Genomic DNA, 16,477 nt, shown 5'->3' with positions numbered 1-16,477 from the left:
ACAAACACATGGTATTCTAGACACAATAAAATATCATCTGTATGCCTCTCCATACACTGGCTTATAATTGGTGTATCTTCTCTAGATGTTGTTAACAACATTTAGGTACTCAACTAGATTAGATGAATTCTTGTCCTTGAAATCTAGAAAGACGAAGAGACCAAAAGAAAATACACTACCAAGAGAAAGATACATTATAACGAAGAAATAAAAACGGTAAAAAGAATCGCTTTAGGCATTGGATACTCTCAAAATTGCGATTTTTACGATTCCAGATTTCGATCTCAGTTAATCTCAATTAATCGTCTCTAATATATATATATATATATATATATATATATATTTATATATATATATATATATATATATATATGATGAGAATAATGGAAATAGTATTCTGACAAAATAAAGAAAGAAAAAAGAACCCACTGAGTTATGTGTTCATCAATGTTTCGTCTATATTTCATCCAAAGCAAGTCTCGAAATAAAGACGAAACGTTGATCAACACATCACTCGGTTTATTCCTTTCTCTCTCTCTCTCTCTCTCTCTCTCTCTCTCTCTCTCTCTCTCTCTCTCTATCTCTCTGTCTCTCTTTATATAAATATATGTGTACACACACACACACACACACACACACACACACACATATATATATATATATATATATATATATATATATATATATATATATATATATATATATATACGCTATAAGGTATTTGCAACTTCTCTTCCAATTTTCGGATTTTTTTTTTATTCGTGTCCAATCGCATTTTATTTCCTTTTGGTGGATTAACTGTTGCTATTTCTTCTGATGAGTTAAGGGCAAAATAGATTCATTGATTGATGTAATAAATAAGAGAATGCTTCTGTGCAACGAAACAGATACTGTCAAGACTTATAAATGTACACTGAATTAAAGAAATAAATTATAAGATGGTCAACAGGAAATTCGGAATATAGACATTTGTCACTTATTCATTATATATATATATATATATATATATATATATATATATATATATATATATGATGAAAATAATGGAAATAGTATTCCGACAAAATAGAGAAATAAAAAGGAACAAACCGTGTTATGTGTTCATCAACGTTTCGTCTTTATTTCCAGAGGAAGTCTCGAAATAAAGACGAAACGTTGATGAACACATAATACGGTTTGTTCCTTTTTATTTCTCTCTCTCTCTCTCTCTCTCTCTCTCTCTCTCTCTCTCTATATATATATATATATATATATATATATATATATATATATATATATATATATATATATATATACATACATTAAGCCCCCCGCCACTTTGGGTTGAGCACTGTCGTAAATATATCTGGCCTTTCTACTTCTGCGCTGATAATGGCTTGAATTTAAGCTCAAATTAAAAAAGAAGTCAAGTATCATGGTTAAATTATGCTATAAACAAGCACAGTTATTTTGAACCTACTCCTGTCATATCAAAGAGCCTACTGCTGTTTTTATATATGTCGGCCTTTCTGCTTGTGCGGCAATAAAACTTCTCAAATGCACTTGCATAAGGCATTAACGTTAAACAAAATCGCATGTTCCTTCTTTTATCGGATTTTTTCGATTATCTATACTTATCGAAGGCATTCCGACACATAAAGTTCACATTTGTGTGAATTTTATTTTAAAAAATCGGCTCAGCTGTTTAAAAGTCAATAGGGAAAGAACTCACACACGTAAACGGACACACATACACACGGACAAAGTTGCTTTCCCTTTCATATAATAGTACACACACACACACACAATATATATATATATATATATATATATATATATTATCATTCCAAAAGCAAAAATATAGTAACAATTCACACTCATAAATTTTTAATTATATTTTTATGTGAGACGCCTAAATTTTCATTATATTTCCCTTACACGTGTCACTTTGCATAGCGGAAGATCACTAAACAACTCTTCAGAAACGAATGGATATTTCTCGAAAGTTACATATATTGAATGAAAAAAGTTTTTGAGTAGAAAAAGAATATATATATATATATATATACATATATATATATATGTGTGTGTGTGTGTGTGTGTGTGTGTGTGAATGTGTGAATGTGTGTGTGTCTGTCTCTGTGTGTGTCATTATGTGCTGACTTATGGATAGATTCCTGACATTTTCTAATATATTGTATACATACATACATATATATATATATATATATATATATATATATATATATATATATATATATTCTATGTATTGTAGGGTTGAGCATGCGCGTGTGCGTGTGTGTGCATTTACATAATTATAAATATAGACCATAAAAGTAACATATGACCAAAATACTGGTACATAATAGTTAACAATAAGAGGATTAAAAAAAAGTTCCAATGGTATTTTTTCGTACTTCATTTGGAAAATAAATACCAAAAGTATTTTACAATGTGGCGTTTGAATGTTTCCTTACATAAAATAACATGAAAAACAGACAACAGTAAAAAAAAAAAAGAAAAACAATGGGGAAATTTGAAAACAATTAAAAAAGATACTTTTTTTTTTGCATTTTCTTAAACCATTGGTCTCATTCTCATCCTTATTATCTCTATCACACTATCTCTCACTCTCTCATTTCCTGTCTTTCTCTCGTTTTTTTTCCTTTTATTCTCCATTTCATTCTCTGCGTCCATTTTTCAATCACACTCTTCCCAACGTGTATTTTTTTCTTTTTTTTTCTTGGAATTTAGACTTTTTGCTAAAAATCATTTTATGACTAAAAAGTCTGAATGTTCCAATTTCTTTATTTCGATTTCATTTTTAAAAACACACCGTTCTATTCGAGACTTCGGGCTTCCGGTTTTCTTGAGCCAGTCTTTCCTGTAAAGAACAAAGAAAACAAATACAAATGAGAACATGTAAACCAGCTATAGTGCGATACATTAAAACGATTTGACTTTAAACAATGGTTTGTTATTTAATATTTGCTTAATTTGAGTCAATCAATGCCGGTATATTGAAACATTCTTCTATAACATAAATCTCACATGTCTGTTTAAATGTATGCATGTTTGTATGTCTGCCTAAAACTTTCGCTAGATGCGACGGATTTTCACAAGATTGGTATCGTTTTGAAGCTCGACCCTTCGGACGACAAATATCGAAAAATGTCTAAAAACACTAAATCCTTCACACTGAACTGGGAACGTTTCTACAAGGAGGGGTCGCTTTTTTCGCCGACATTTTCGAAAGTCATCCCCTCTTTTCGACTGACTAGCCTTAATTTAAACATTTGCCACTTCCGGTTTGGCGATGGACGCAACGGCAAAGACGTCACGTTATTCCTTTTCACGTTCTTTTCCTTCTTCGTGGTACAGGTTCGAGCCTGCCTGCCTACTACCACTTGTATATATATATTTTTTTTTGCTCAACACGCACCTCCAAACACCCGGGCCACGCCGGGCACCTAGGCTAGTTCTTCCATAAAGCTTAATAATAGAATATACATGCAAAATATTCCTTATTTCTTGGATTGAGTTATATTTTAAAAACGAAAATTTCCGAATTGTTCTAATTAGCTGCAATTTATAAGTAAACGAGCGAGGGGTACCCGGCGTTACCCGGGTGTTTGGGGGGGGGTAAAAAAGTAAGTATGAGGATCGAACCCAAATCGTTAAGGCAAAGTTGTAAATTAAAGTGTGAAAAAAAAAAAAACTTGCGATGTTAACCATTGCCCCACCGCGAGATGCTAACGGAAACACGTTTGAATTTATTTAATTACTTGGACTTAGCAAGTGCCCGTTTTAAATGAGGTCATGTTTTGACTGCGGGATGGTATTCATTTACTGCTAAACGCTCCCCGCCCCGAAGATGTTATAGGAAAAAGACTAACCCACATGCGGCGAGCGACAAATATTGAATATTTATCTTCCCGAAATCGACCAAATTAAATAGACAGGCGAGCTTCGTTGTTAACTGTGAGATATTACGATTTGTATGTGATATAAAAAGTTTTAAAAAGGTGTTAAGCGAGCGACCGCTTCTCTGAAAGAAGCCTTTTGTAGACACACAGAAAAAGCGAACACACATACATACATACATACATACATACATTTTCGCTTTTATATTTATAGATAAGTAAGTCACATATCTATCTTTTAACTCTGTATTTGTCATCGAAATCGGTGAACTCGCCCATTTTTCAATCAAATCGATTGATTGCCTGCTCTAATTGGGGAATCACCGTAATGCAGCTGAAGGAAGCTTCACATGCCTCTTGCAGTAAGTTCACAAAACATTGCAGTCTACATTACACTGTAGAGAACCTACTGTTGAGTTCATAAAATTATTTTTTACATATAATGGCTTGCATTAAAGTTTAAAATTCTATTGCCAATTATCATGGTTCAATTGTGCACTAAAAGAAACATTCAGTTCGATCGCGCCCTTGTCATATCAAAGAAACTACTGTTGATTCTATATGCTTAGCCTTACTGGTTGCGCGGTGATAATGGCTTGAATTTAAGTTTAAAATGAAAATTTCAAGTAGTATAGTGAAATTTGTCTTTAAACAGAAACATTCATTTCGTACGCGTTTCTGTCATATCAAAGAACATGATTTTATATGTCAGATCTTTCTCCTTATATGGTAATAAAACTTCTCAAATACACTTGTCATGTAAAGTTGTGTAAGGTGTTAACTTTTGTCCAAATCGCTTGTTCCTTTCTTCATCGGATTATTTCAATTATCGATTATCGATACTTACTGAAGACATTTTAATACATAATCTATCTAAGAACACTGCCAGGCTCATACAGTACTTTCGCAAAATTTCATAAAAATCGGCCTGCCGTTTTCGAGTCCACAGGGAACAAACTCTCATACACATACAGAGAGAGAGATAGGGGTGGGGGAGAGAGAGAAAGAGAGAGAGAGAGACCGATTATCGATACTTATCGGCGGCATTCCGACACAAAACATATCTAAGAACACTTACAGGCACGTAAAATACCTTCGTATGAAATTGCATAAAAATCGATTCCGCCGTTTTCGAGTCCATAAGGAACAAACTCACAGACACACAGACACACAGACACACACACAAAGTTCCTTTTATATTATAGTAGATATAGATATATTTATTTTAAGAACAAAATATAAAGCAACAACTGATAGAAAACAATTGTTTTTAAATGATTTCTTTTGGTACTTGTGCAGTTTAAGGACCGTGCTGAACATAATAATGTTATTATTTAGAAAACACGGCTAGCGGAACAGCACTAATGTCAACGGAAAAGTAAGATGGTCCCTTCCCTCCGCTAGTCTGTGAAAGACCCTTCGGCATGATCGAGAACCCACTTAGCCCCCCCCTCCCCGATCAGGGGAACACGAGGTTATGGAAAGCAGGTGACTGATGTAATACGGAAACAAACAGAAATAATTTTTTTATGGTTTCGTATTTCGTTGGACTGAGCAAAGATACCTTTGGATACAATGGTCAGGACAATCGCCCAGTAAGGGCACTGCTCGGACAGAAAGAAACTGCAACCTACTGTCTGTACAACTACAAAGAAAGCGATACATCAAACTCTTTATTCGAGAAGCAATCAAAACAACTCGCTCGGTAAGGATTACCATTATAGACAGGTGACGCCTGATCGTCATCAAACTATTCTTCTGTTGTGGTTGCAAGGTTGAACAATAATTAGTAAGGAAATACAATGAAGACGCAAACAACAAGATAACGCAATAATAAGTGTATTAAAGAAAAGGTATATTTACAATATGTACAAATGACGGTGGGAGGACATGTACGCTCTTCGGCGTCACTTCTGGTGGCATTTGAGTAAGACACACCAAGGCCAACCTAGGCTTGCCATTTATAGTGTTATGTTATTCGCATATGCAAATAAGTGGTTGCAACCACAACACCCCCCTCCCAAGATTTGAAGTCACACAGATTTCAATATCTTTTTTTTTTTGGGTTTACCATTAATGGTTCATTCACTTTTCTTTTCCTACCTGATCTTCGAGGTTCAGGTGCATTTTGAGGCGGTTCCAAATTAAAAGATTCGTATATGATATCTATGGTGTCCTCCTCTTCGACTGTTGTCGTATCATCATCATCTTGGATATGACGTTTTTTTATCTGATTTAGGTGCCTTTTATGTATATTCTGTGGACCTTTAATCATGTATGTACAATCACCAATGCGTTTATCCACTACTCCACATTCCCAGTAAGATGTGTTATTTCTGTAGCACTTAAAATATACTCGATCTCCCGAGTTATATTTCTTTCTTCTCGTGTGTGTAGTGTTTCGGATAATTGCCTGTCTTGGCAATAGTTTGTCAAACGCTGATTTTACCTTTCTGGCAAACATTAGATCAGCTGGTGATATGTTTGATGGTGTACTAGGATGTGGTGTAATCCTATATACTTGCAAGAATTGTTGCAAAGCTTTTTCTGTTGGTGTTCCAATGGATTTCTTTAACGCTCGTTTTAGCGTGTCCACGAACCTTTCCGCGAGGCCGTTCGACTTTGGATGATACGGCGGAGTCGTGATGTGCTTCACTCGGAACGTGTCGCAAAATTCCTTAAACTCTGCGGATGTGAACTGCGTTCCGTTGTCAGTGACCAGTGTGTCTGGTACACCGAATCTTGCAAACAACTCGTGTAGGAACCCTATTGAGTTGTTCGTTGTTGGATTCCTGCAACGCATTACCTCCGGCCATTTTGTGAAACTATCCACTACAATTAAATAATAGTTTTCACCTACTGGACCAGCGAAGTCCATGTGGATTCTCGACCATGGTTGGTCGGTTTTCGGCCAAGGTCTGTGTACTATAGGTGGAGATTTTGCCGCTAACTGGCATCCTTTACATTTATCAATTGTTGTCGCTATGTCAGTGTCGATGTTACGCCAGTACACGTAGCTTCTCATTAACGACTTCATTCGATTTATCCCCGGATGTCCTGTGTGGAAATCTCTTAAAATCCTATTCTGCAATGTTTTGGGTATTACCACTCTCTCGCTGTACAGTAACACATCGTCACATATGGAGAAAACTTCCTGCACCTTTGTGTCCGTTATAATTTTCTCTTTTATGTCCTTTATATATTCGTCTTTCTCGGCTTCCCTTTTAATGTCCGACAAAGTTACGGGTAGTTCCTTAATGATGTTTGCTACCATATTTTTTACTTCAACATTTGTCCGAATTGCTGCAATGACTGATTCTTCCAGATTGTGTTTCTGTGGTATCAGTCTTGACAGTCCATACGCATGGCAAATCTTTTTTGATGCTAGATGTTGTAGCTGGAAATCGTAATTAAGTAGTATTGTACCACAGCGCAGCAATCTATTTGCGGTGTATACCGGCAATCCTTTTTTTGATCCATAGATCGTGACTAACGGTTTATGGTCGGTTTCAAGTATGAATTGTCTACCATATATATATGTTTGTTTATTATGTGTCCAAGATACTTAATCTCGCTCATACAAAAGTCACATTTACTTTCTTTTACTTTAAAGCCGAATTCTTGTATTCGAGTAAATACTTGTTTCAAATGTTCCTTATGTTCTTCTAGGGATTTGCTCCTGACAACAATGTCGTCCAGGTATGCGCATGCGCACTCAATACCACTTAGCATGGTGTCCATCGCTTGCTGAAAGATGGCAGGCGCTACTTTGATGCCAAAAGGCAATCGGTTGTATTTGTATAATCCCTTATGCGTATTGATGCATAGTATTTTTGAGCAATTCTCCTCGACCGGTATTTGCAAATACGCGTCGCTCAAGTCTATCTTGGAGAAGATATTACCCCCATTCAACTTCGTGAATATTTCCTCTGGGCTTGGTAGGGGGTAATGGTGATCTTTTAATAGGGAGTTGACCCCGGTCGAAAAGTCTGCGCACACTCTAACTTCGTCATTCTTTTTCTTTACGTATACGGGGGGGGGGCTGCCAACTCGCTGTGTTCTATTTTTGATAGAATTCCCGTCTGTTCCAATCTATTTAATTCTTTATCAGTCTTTTCCAACCCAGCGAACGGAACATTTCGCTTTTTTCTAAAAATTGGGCTGGCGTTTTCTTTAAGTTCAAACGAGGCCTTGAATTTATTGCAGCGACCTAAGTTAGTCGTGAATGCCTCAGGAAATAATTCTTTTAAACTGTCTTTTATATTTACTGTTGTTGGAGAAGAACATTCTAATTTTTTACAGAATGTATTTATTGGCTTATCCCATAGTCCGAATTTCTCAATTGAATCTATTCCAAACAGATTTTCACTATTTTTTAGTACGAATATTTTTAATTTCTTCGAAATCCCTTTCAATTTTATCGGGAGGACAACTTCTCCTTCAAATTTTATACCACCACCAGTTACCGTCCGGGCTGCTTTACTAGTTTTCATCATGGCCGGTTTTCCGAACGTTTTCCACGTATTTAGGTTTATTATAGAAACATCGGAGCCGGAGTCGAGTTGTAACTTTATTGATGTTTTAAATATTTCCACTTTTACGTATTTTCGCCGATCTTTGTCTAATTTTGTATTTGATTTTGTTTGCTGTACTCTCTTTCTGGTGTAATCTTTATATCTGCAGCAATCGCTTTTGTGTCCCACCTTCTTATAAATGTAGCATTTTTTCTTCTTATAAGGACAATCTGATTCCCAATGCTTTTCTGCACATCTCTTACAGTTATATCTAGGAAGAGGCTTGTTATATTGTGTACTATATTTATGGTTATTATCTTTGGAATATCCCGTTCCATTGCTTTTCTTTGTAAAGTTCTTGGTTGGTGCGTATGGTTTTCTAACTTTTCTTACATATGCCACTCCGGATTCTTCTTTATTTTTTTAATCCTTTTTTAGTGTAATGGCCCTTTCACAGTCCTCTGCTAGTTTCTGGAGGGTTAAATCTTGCTCAGATTCCAGCTTAGACAACACTCGTCTGCGTATTTTTGCATTTTTCGTGGAAACTAACCCTTGAGCAAAGATTAGACATTTAAAATCTTCTACCGTTAGTTCTGCAAGCTTAAAATTATCGCAGTTTTTATTGACAACTGATGCGTATGTCAAATAATCTTGGTTGTCCATCTTTCTTAGATTCATGCACAGCCATCTTTTATGAAAAAGAGATATATTTGGATTAAATAATTCTTTTAGTAATTTTACAGCTTCCATGAACTCTAATTCCGCAGTTTTTTTTAGGTAATATGTAATCTACGAATTTGCTGTGTTCTGATGTACCCAATTTTCTGAGTAAGAGGCTCACTTTCTGACTATTTGGCCAATTTTTACAGTCCAGTTGAAAAACATCCTCGTATCTTGTGTAGTATGCTTCAAAATTCTTCTCTTCCTCAGGCACATAATGAAATGTGCCCATGCTATTAAAAATAGTTGTATGGGAGAAATTAACACTATCGACATTTTCTCGATTACTCTTTAGTAGTTCCAGTGTTTTAGCAAAACGTTCCTCTTGTCTTTCTTCATATTCCAATTGTAGTTTCTTATGCCTTTCTTCCTGTTCCAATTGCAGTTTTATCTGCTTCAATTGTGCCATTTTCTGCTTTTCTTCTTGTTCCTGCTGCCATTTCAATAATCTGTCCTCTCTCTTTTCCTCGCGGTCAGCCTGTGCCTGTATTTGTGTTTGCAAAAGCTCGTTTTGTGTAGCTTGTCTGCGTTCATCCCGCTCAGCCTGTGCTTGTAAAAATTGTATGAACATTTTTGATAAGTCTTCCATGTTTGTTTTTTTTTAGTGTGTAGTTAAAAAAAAATATTGTACCATGTACAATATACACCGGTTTGGGTTACAACAAAAAAGCAAATTGCTGTAAGCTCCTGTTTTCAATAATAATATCGCTGCTTGCAATAATATATTCTTTTTGCGAGTCACGCTGCAAAAAAAAAAAAAAATAAAATAAAACAGGTTTATCTGGAATCACGAAAATGGAATTGACTTTCCGTTTTTAGGCACTTACTAATAAGTAACTCTTTCCACAAAATAAAAGTTTGGTTTTTTTTTTTAATCGAGTCACAATTGAATAAATGTATGCAGTACATTTAGTTCTTTGAGTTTTTTTTCTCTAGTATTTTAGTAATTACAATACCTCTTAAATTGAGATTACCTTTTTTTCCGTGACGTTTTACTGTATTATCCGTTATTCAGTGACAACTTCAAGAAAAAAATCCTTTCCTTGAATTTTAGTTTTAGCTGTGGTATTTCCTTTTAGTACCGACGTCAACCAAAACATTAATTAAAAAGTCCATTAGTTGTTGTTTTGTTTACGGAGAACAGTAATTAGAATCCACTGGTGAACTTTTTTTCGTAGTTTACTTCCTTGCTTTTCGTAATACGGGTCTGACCTGTCGTTTTTGCGACAGAGCAAAGTTCGCTTTTCGTTTGCAAGTTGGTCCTTTAGTAAGATTTGTCGTGTAGCGACAAACAAAAATTCACTTTTACATTCGTTTGCAAGTCGGATTCCCAGAAAACGGCGTGAATTGTCGCTTTTGCCCCGTTAGAGTTTTTTTTTTCACTTGAGTTGAAACTTCTCTTTAGCGTAAAATCCGTTTGCTCGTCAACACTTTGCATTCCTTAAAAAAAATGGTCAACCTTTGCGTTGTACTTTTTTTTGTTTTTTAAATAGTTCTTCGTCAAACTGTTATATTTGACGCTTCATATCTCGTCGCCAACTGTTGTGGTTGCAAGGTTGAACAATAATTAGTAAGGAAATACAATGAAGACGCAAACAACAAGATAACGCAATAATAAGTGTATTAAAGAAAAGGTATATTTACAATATGTACAAATGACGGTGTCGAGTCAGAGAGTCTTGTTGGGAGGACATGTACGCTCTTCGGCGTCACTTCTGGTGGCATTTGAGTAAGACACACCAAGGCCAACCTAGGCTTGCCATTTATAGTGCTATGTTATTCGCATATGCAAATAAGTGGTTGCCACCACAACATCTTCAATAACCAACGAATAACGGTATAGGTTATTCAGACATGTGGAAAAAATTCAAAGATTTTCATCCGGAGAAAAGGACTTCTCACGTGCCAAAATTAAAAAAAAAAAATGTTATGTGAGAGTCCTCGGATTCTGCATTCGTATATGGTTCACATTACAGATTCCTTATGTTAAGTGTAAGTCGGTTTTAAAGACCGTGTCACGCTGGCTGAATGGTTATCATACATGATTCACTGTCTTTAGATTTTCGTTTCGATCTTAGCTCTAGTATATTTTTTACTTAGACAGAACTATATTATTCGCACATGTCTCAGTTTCCTTCTGCTTATTTTTTTTTAAGGAATTTAACGTCACTTTAATACCCGGCCAATATCGAGTACATCTTCTAGTATATATATATATATATATATATATATATATATATATATATATATATATATATATATATATATATATAGTCACATTCCCCAACGAGGGCAACGTTCGTTGATTTTAATAGAAAATATAACTTCCTTAAAGACTCAATATGGATAAGAACAAAACTAAAAATCGCCTCAGTCAAAAAGTCAAAAAGTCAAAAAGTTGAGAAGTCAAAAAATCACAAAGTCGAAAAATCAAAAAAGTAAAAAAAAAAAAATCAAAAAAGTAAAAAAATACAAAATTCAAAAAAACAAAAAAATCGAAAATCAAAAAAGTAAAAAAATAAAATTTTTTAAAAAATCCCAAAATTAAAAAGACAGAAAACTAAAAAGTAAAAAATATCAAAAACGTCAAAAAAGTAAAAAAATCAAAAAAGTAAAAAAATCTAAAAAGTCAAAAAGTCAAAACGTTCAAAAAGTTCAAAAATCAAAAAATCAAAAATCCAAAAAGTAAAAAAATCAAAAAGTCGAAAAATAAAAAAAAGTAAAAAAATCAAAAATGTAAAAAAAAATAAAAAAATAAAAAAGTAAAAAAATAAAAAAATAAAAAAATAAAAAAATAAAAAAGAAAAAATCAAAAAAGTAAAAAATATCAAAAAGTCAAAAAATCAAAAAAACAAAAAATTAAAAAAAAAAAAATAAATAAATAAAAAAATCAAACAGTTCAAAAATCAAAAAATAAAATAATCGAAAAGTAAAAAAAATCAAAAAATCAAGGAAGCCCCAAAATAAAAAAAGTAAAAAAAAAAATCAAAAAGTCAAACAGAATAGATACAACGTTGACAATAGCCCAATATATAACATTTATCTTGAAAGAAATAAGAAAAAAATCATCGTCTTACACAATTTTGACGCTGTCTGCTGATCCTTGCAGTTGTCCGATCACAGTGCCACGTTTGGTGTTCTGTACCCAACCAACACAACCGTTGTTCGTAGCCATTTCTTGGAGGTGCTGTCACAAATTAAAGAATAAAAAAACGTTTATATAAGAGGTATGCTTGAAAAGCTATAGTACTGGTGTTACAAAAATATATTTCACTTGCAAACTACAAAATACGATCAAATACCCTCTCAATTCCGATGTGATTATCTTCCCTGCTTTATGCCGTGATTAAACACCTTTGAACGGATTTTTATGACGTTGGTCCCACTTCCGTCGTTACCTCCCCGCATTTGAATCGTGAATGACAATTTAGGAATATCAGCTCCGTCGTTACCAAGTTAGTGATTGCCTTCACGCTCTCAAAACAGATTCTCTTGGTGATAATGTTAGTTGTTTGGTGAACAAAAATGCTACGGAGGTTATTTCGGTAAACTATTATTCGTTAGTCGGTGTTCGTCAATGATCTGAAAAACAAAAAAGATGCAAAAATCATGTGAGAAATGACAAGACTACAAAAAAGCTACTGCATAATCACGTTGATCCGCCATTGTTAAGCGACGTTGAGCTTGGCCAGTATTAAATGGGTGACCATTTTGAAATACCAGATGCTTTTGTCCGGCGTTGTTTAGTGATCTAGGACCTCTCCTAGTCACTGGGTCCAAGCAGTACCGATTCAGGAGAGGTGTGGTTGGTGATTGCGCAACACTTGCTTCACACTGACATGCACAGCAACCGTGATAGGAGTTATCCATTGACTATTGATTCTTAACGGAGGAAGAAAACCAAGGGTCTAATTATAAATCCCAAGTAATAATAAGTTGGGTATTTGTCTATCGCCACGTATCTGCCTATTACGAATAAGCATTGCGAACAATTTAATTAAAAACTAGCAGGGAGACCCGGCACTACCCCGGTTGCGTTGGAACTCACCTGCTATGCTTGTATGTTTCCTTCTATTATTATGTTTTATCGAGCAATTTTATACTTGTATGTGTTTCCTTCTATTATTATGTCATATCGAGTAATTTTATACTTGTATGTGTTTCCTTCTATTATTATGTTATATCGAGCAATTTTATACTTGTATGTGTTTCCTTCTATTATTATGTTATATCGAGCAATTTTATACTTGTATGTGTTTCCTTCTATTATTATGTTATATCGAGCAATTTTATACTTGTATGTGTTTCCTTCTATTATTATGTCATATCGAGCAATTTTATACTTGTATGTGTTTCCTTCTATTATTATGTCACATCGAGCAATTTTATACTTGTATGTGTTTCCTTCTATTATTATGTCCTATCGAGCAATTTTATACTTGTATGTGTTTCCTTCTATTATTATGTCATATCGAGTACTTTTTCATTACAAAATTTCTGTTCCATCCCGGGCAACACCGAGATAATTTTCTTATGAATCTACAACTTGTCAGTTGGCAGTCGACTAAAAGTATAACGCAAAAATTATGGACCATGATGTGTTTATGTGTGGTGGGGGGGGAGTAATAGATATTTAGGTATGGGGGAAACTCAAGTAGTCGAAAAATTATGCGTGTTTGGCTAAATAAAAGTGATGATAACAAAGGATTTAAAACCTAAAAAAAAGTCAAAACCACGTAGAAATGACTGCAAATTATTATATTTTTTTTGTTTTCTGTTTCAAATACAATTCGGGGGGAAGAGTAGTTGTATACATTATCATTTCACAAACACAGTTGTTAATAAGAAAGTTGTAGTCAAAGTGAGTTGGTCACGGTACCGCCATTTTTTTTTTAAATTATTTTTTAAAAATTTATTTGGAGACAAATAAATGATCTTTGTTGGGGTCGGGAATGGTAAAATTAGCGACTCTGTGAAAGAAAATATCAACCACGACAAGACAGTTAAATTTGCACACACACACACACACACACACACACACACACACACACACACACACACACACACACACATATATATATATATATATATATATATATATATATATATATAGTCTTTTTTTGGGAAATAGAAATCCAGCAGAGTGCTAAGATATAAGGAAAATCTGAAAATAAGAGCGTATTATTTATATTTTGTTTACAGAAAGTTTTAGATGACATAAGACAATGGTACCGTCAGTTTAAAACCCGATAATTAGGGGCTGTTTTAGAAACCCATATCAAGATCTCTTCAGGCAATTCTCATCTCCTACTCGGTATCTAGAGATGAGTATTGGCCGAAGAGAGCGTGATATGGGTTTCTAAAACGGTTCTTAATTATCGGGTTTTAAACCGACGGTACCAATGTTTTATCTCATCAAAAACTTTCTGTAAACAAAATAATATATATATATATATATATATATATATATATATATATATATATATATATATATATATATATTAGCAGCATCTTTTCTCTTATACATGTTTTGTTGAACAGCAGGGATGGTTCCGTTTTGTTTTTTCTTGCCATCCGTTTTTTCGATTTGGCGGGCCAATGTTTGAAGGTTCTGTTCGAGTGTAAAAAGAAACGTGCCATAGCTGCAAACATTTTCAACTTCCATGAGTTGTCTTCAGGCGAGTGATGAAATAAAAAAATTGCGTTTCGTGAATCTATTGAAAAAGTCGATGAAAATCGTTTACAATCATCAAAGGCACTTAAGCGGGCATTCTCTCTAATATTGAGCCTGCTTAATGGTCGGTTTGTTTATGCGAATGAGTAGGGCTTCAATGATTGGGAGGCGCAGGTTACAATATGAGACGGTAAAATGCCGGTGTTTTTTTTTATTAATATATTTCTAAATTCTTTTTGTGAAGTGTCATACTGTTGCCATATCTTGGCAGGAGCTGCTAAAAACAGCCTATCCTGCCTTGACGGTGAAAAAAGCGACCACTCCCTGTAGAAAACTGCCCAGGTGAGGGTGAAGAAATCAATGTTTTTAGCCAATTTTTCGGTATTTGTCGTCTGAAGGGTCGAGCTTCAAAACGAAACTGATCTTGTGTAAATTCATCGCCTCCGTCAAAAGTTTTACGCGACATGCAAACATACATACGCACATTTATATATTGGTAGCTCAAATTTACGACCCAAACCGATTAAAAAGCTTGCTCTATCTCTGAATACCCTTTATGTAAAATTTCAAATGTTTAGACCAGAAATTGTCTGAGTAATTTGTACAGTCCGTAAAGGTCAATTTTTTAAAGTTTGACCCCTATTATGATCCCTTAACATTTATTGTTTTGGGCTCAAATTAAGTTATTACGTTAGATCCATGCCCAAGGAGTATCTAAAATTTCAAGTGTTTATACCCAAAATTGGCGGAGAAGTTCGATAGAGTTCTCAAAGGTCAAATCGTTGAACTTTGAGCGAAAATTTTCCAAAAATCGCAATACCCTGTATATCAAATTTCGAGTTTGTAGACTGAAAATTGGCAGAGTGATTTATAGGGAAATGTACACAGACAGACACACACACACATATAGACATCTCACTTTTATATATATACTTGCATTTTAGCCCGGCGTTGCCCGGGGGTTTGGAGGTGTATGCTGAGCAAACAAAAAGGGGGTCAATTTTTTAAACTTTGATTCCCTATTATGAACGCTTAAAATTTATTGTTTTGGGCCTAACCGAGTTATTAAGTTAGATCCATGTCCAAGGAACCTATATCTAAAATTTCTAGTGTTTAGACCCAAAATTGTCGGAGGAGTTTGGTAGAGTTCTCAAAGGTCAAATCGTTGAACTTTGACCCCTTAAATTTCTGGCCGAAAACCGATCTCCCAAATTTTTCCAAATCTTAGTTTTTTTTTTAATTTTTTTTTACACGGTGGTCACCACTTATCAAGGCCCGGAAGCCACTCAGGGATAAGGGTTATTGCATGTACAGTACGTTAGTGTGGAGATTTGATGAAGTGTTTACTTAAGGGGGCGGTTCATTAGGAATTTGTTAACGTTGGACTTGAAGACATCCAAGTTGTAGTCAGGTGGGAAGCAGGCTGACAGAACAGAGTTCCACAGGCGTGCAGTTCTAAGAAAGAAGCTTTGTTCATGGAATCTACGTTTTGATTTAGGCACAGATAAAGAGTTAGTACCCTGTGTATCAAATTTCGAGTCTTTAGACTGAAAATTAACAGATTTATTGCGAAGGAAAATGTACACAGACACACAGACAGAAAGACACACAGACACGTTCACTTTTATATATATATATATATATATATATATATATATATATAGAGA

At 34.5% G+C, this 16,477-nt stretch overlaps 1 protein-coding gene across 2 annotated transcripts in view; it reads right to left on the bottom strand.

Annotated features, from left to right (window-relative positions):
- Window positions 1–2,252: 2,252 nt before the first annotated feature.
- Window positions 2,253–16,477, bottom strand: part of LOC145256460 (acylphosphatase-1-like) — a 417,812-nt gene continuing 403,587 nt past the window's right edge. For both annotated transcript variants that reach the window (XM_080115389.1, XM_080115390.1), the window contains 2 exons: window positions 12,214–12,323; window positions 2,253–2,863 (listed from right to left, as the gene is read on the bottom strand). In XM_080115389.1, the coding sequence (XP_079971515.1) occupies window positions 2,749–2,863; window positions 12,214–12,323 (225 nt within the window). In that variant the 3' untranslated portion in view covers window positions 2,253–2,748. The remainder of the gene's footprint in view (window positions 2,864–12,213; window positions 12,324–16,477) is intronic.

This window comes from Euprymna scolopes, chromosome 32, assembly GCF_053919585.1.
Source record: "Euprymna scolopes isolate OS-2025 chromosome 32, ASM5391958v1, whole genome shotgun sequence".
NCBI lineage: Eukaryota > Metazoa > Mollusca > Cephalopoda > Sepiida > Sepiolidae > Euprymna > Euprymna scolopes.
This window is presented reverse-complemented; position numbering and strand designations above follow the sequence as displayed.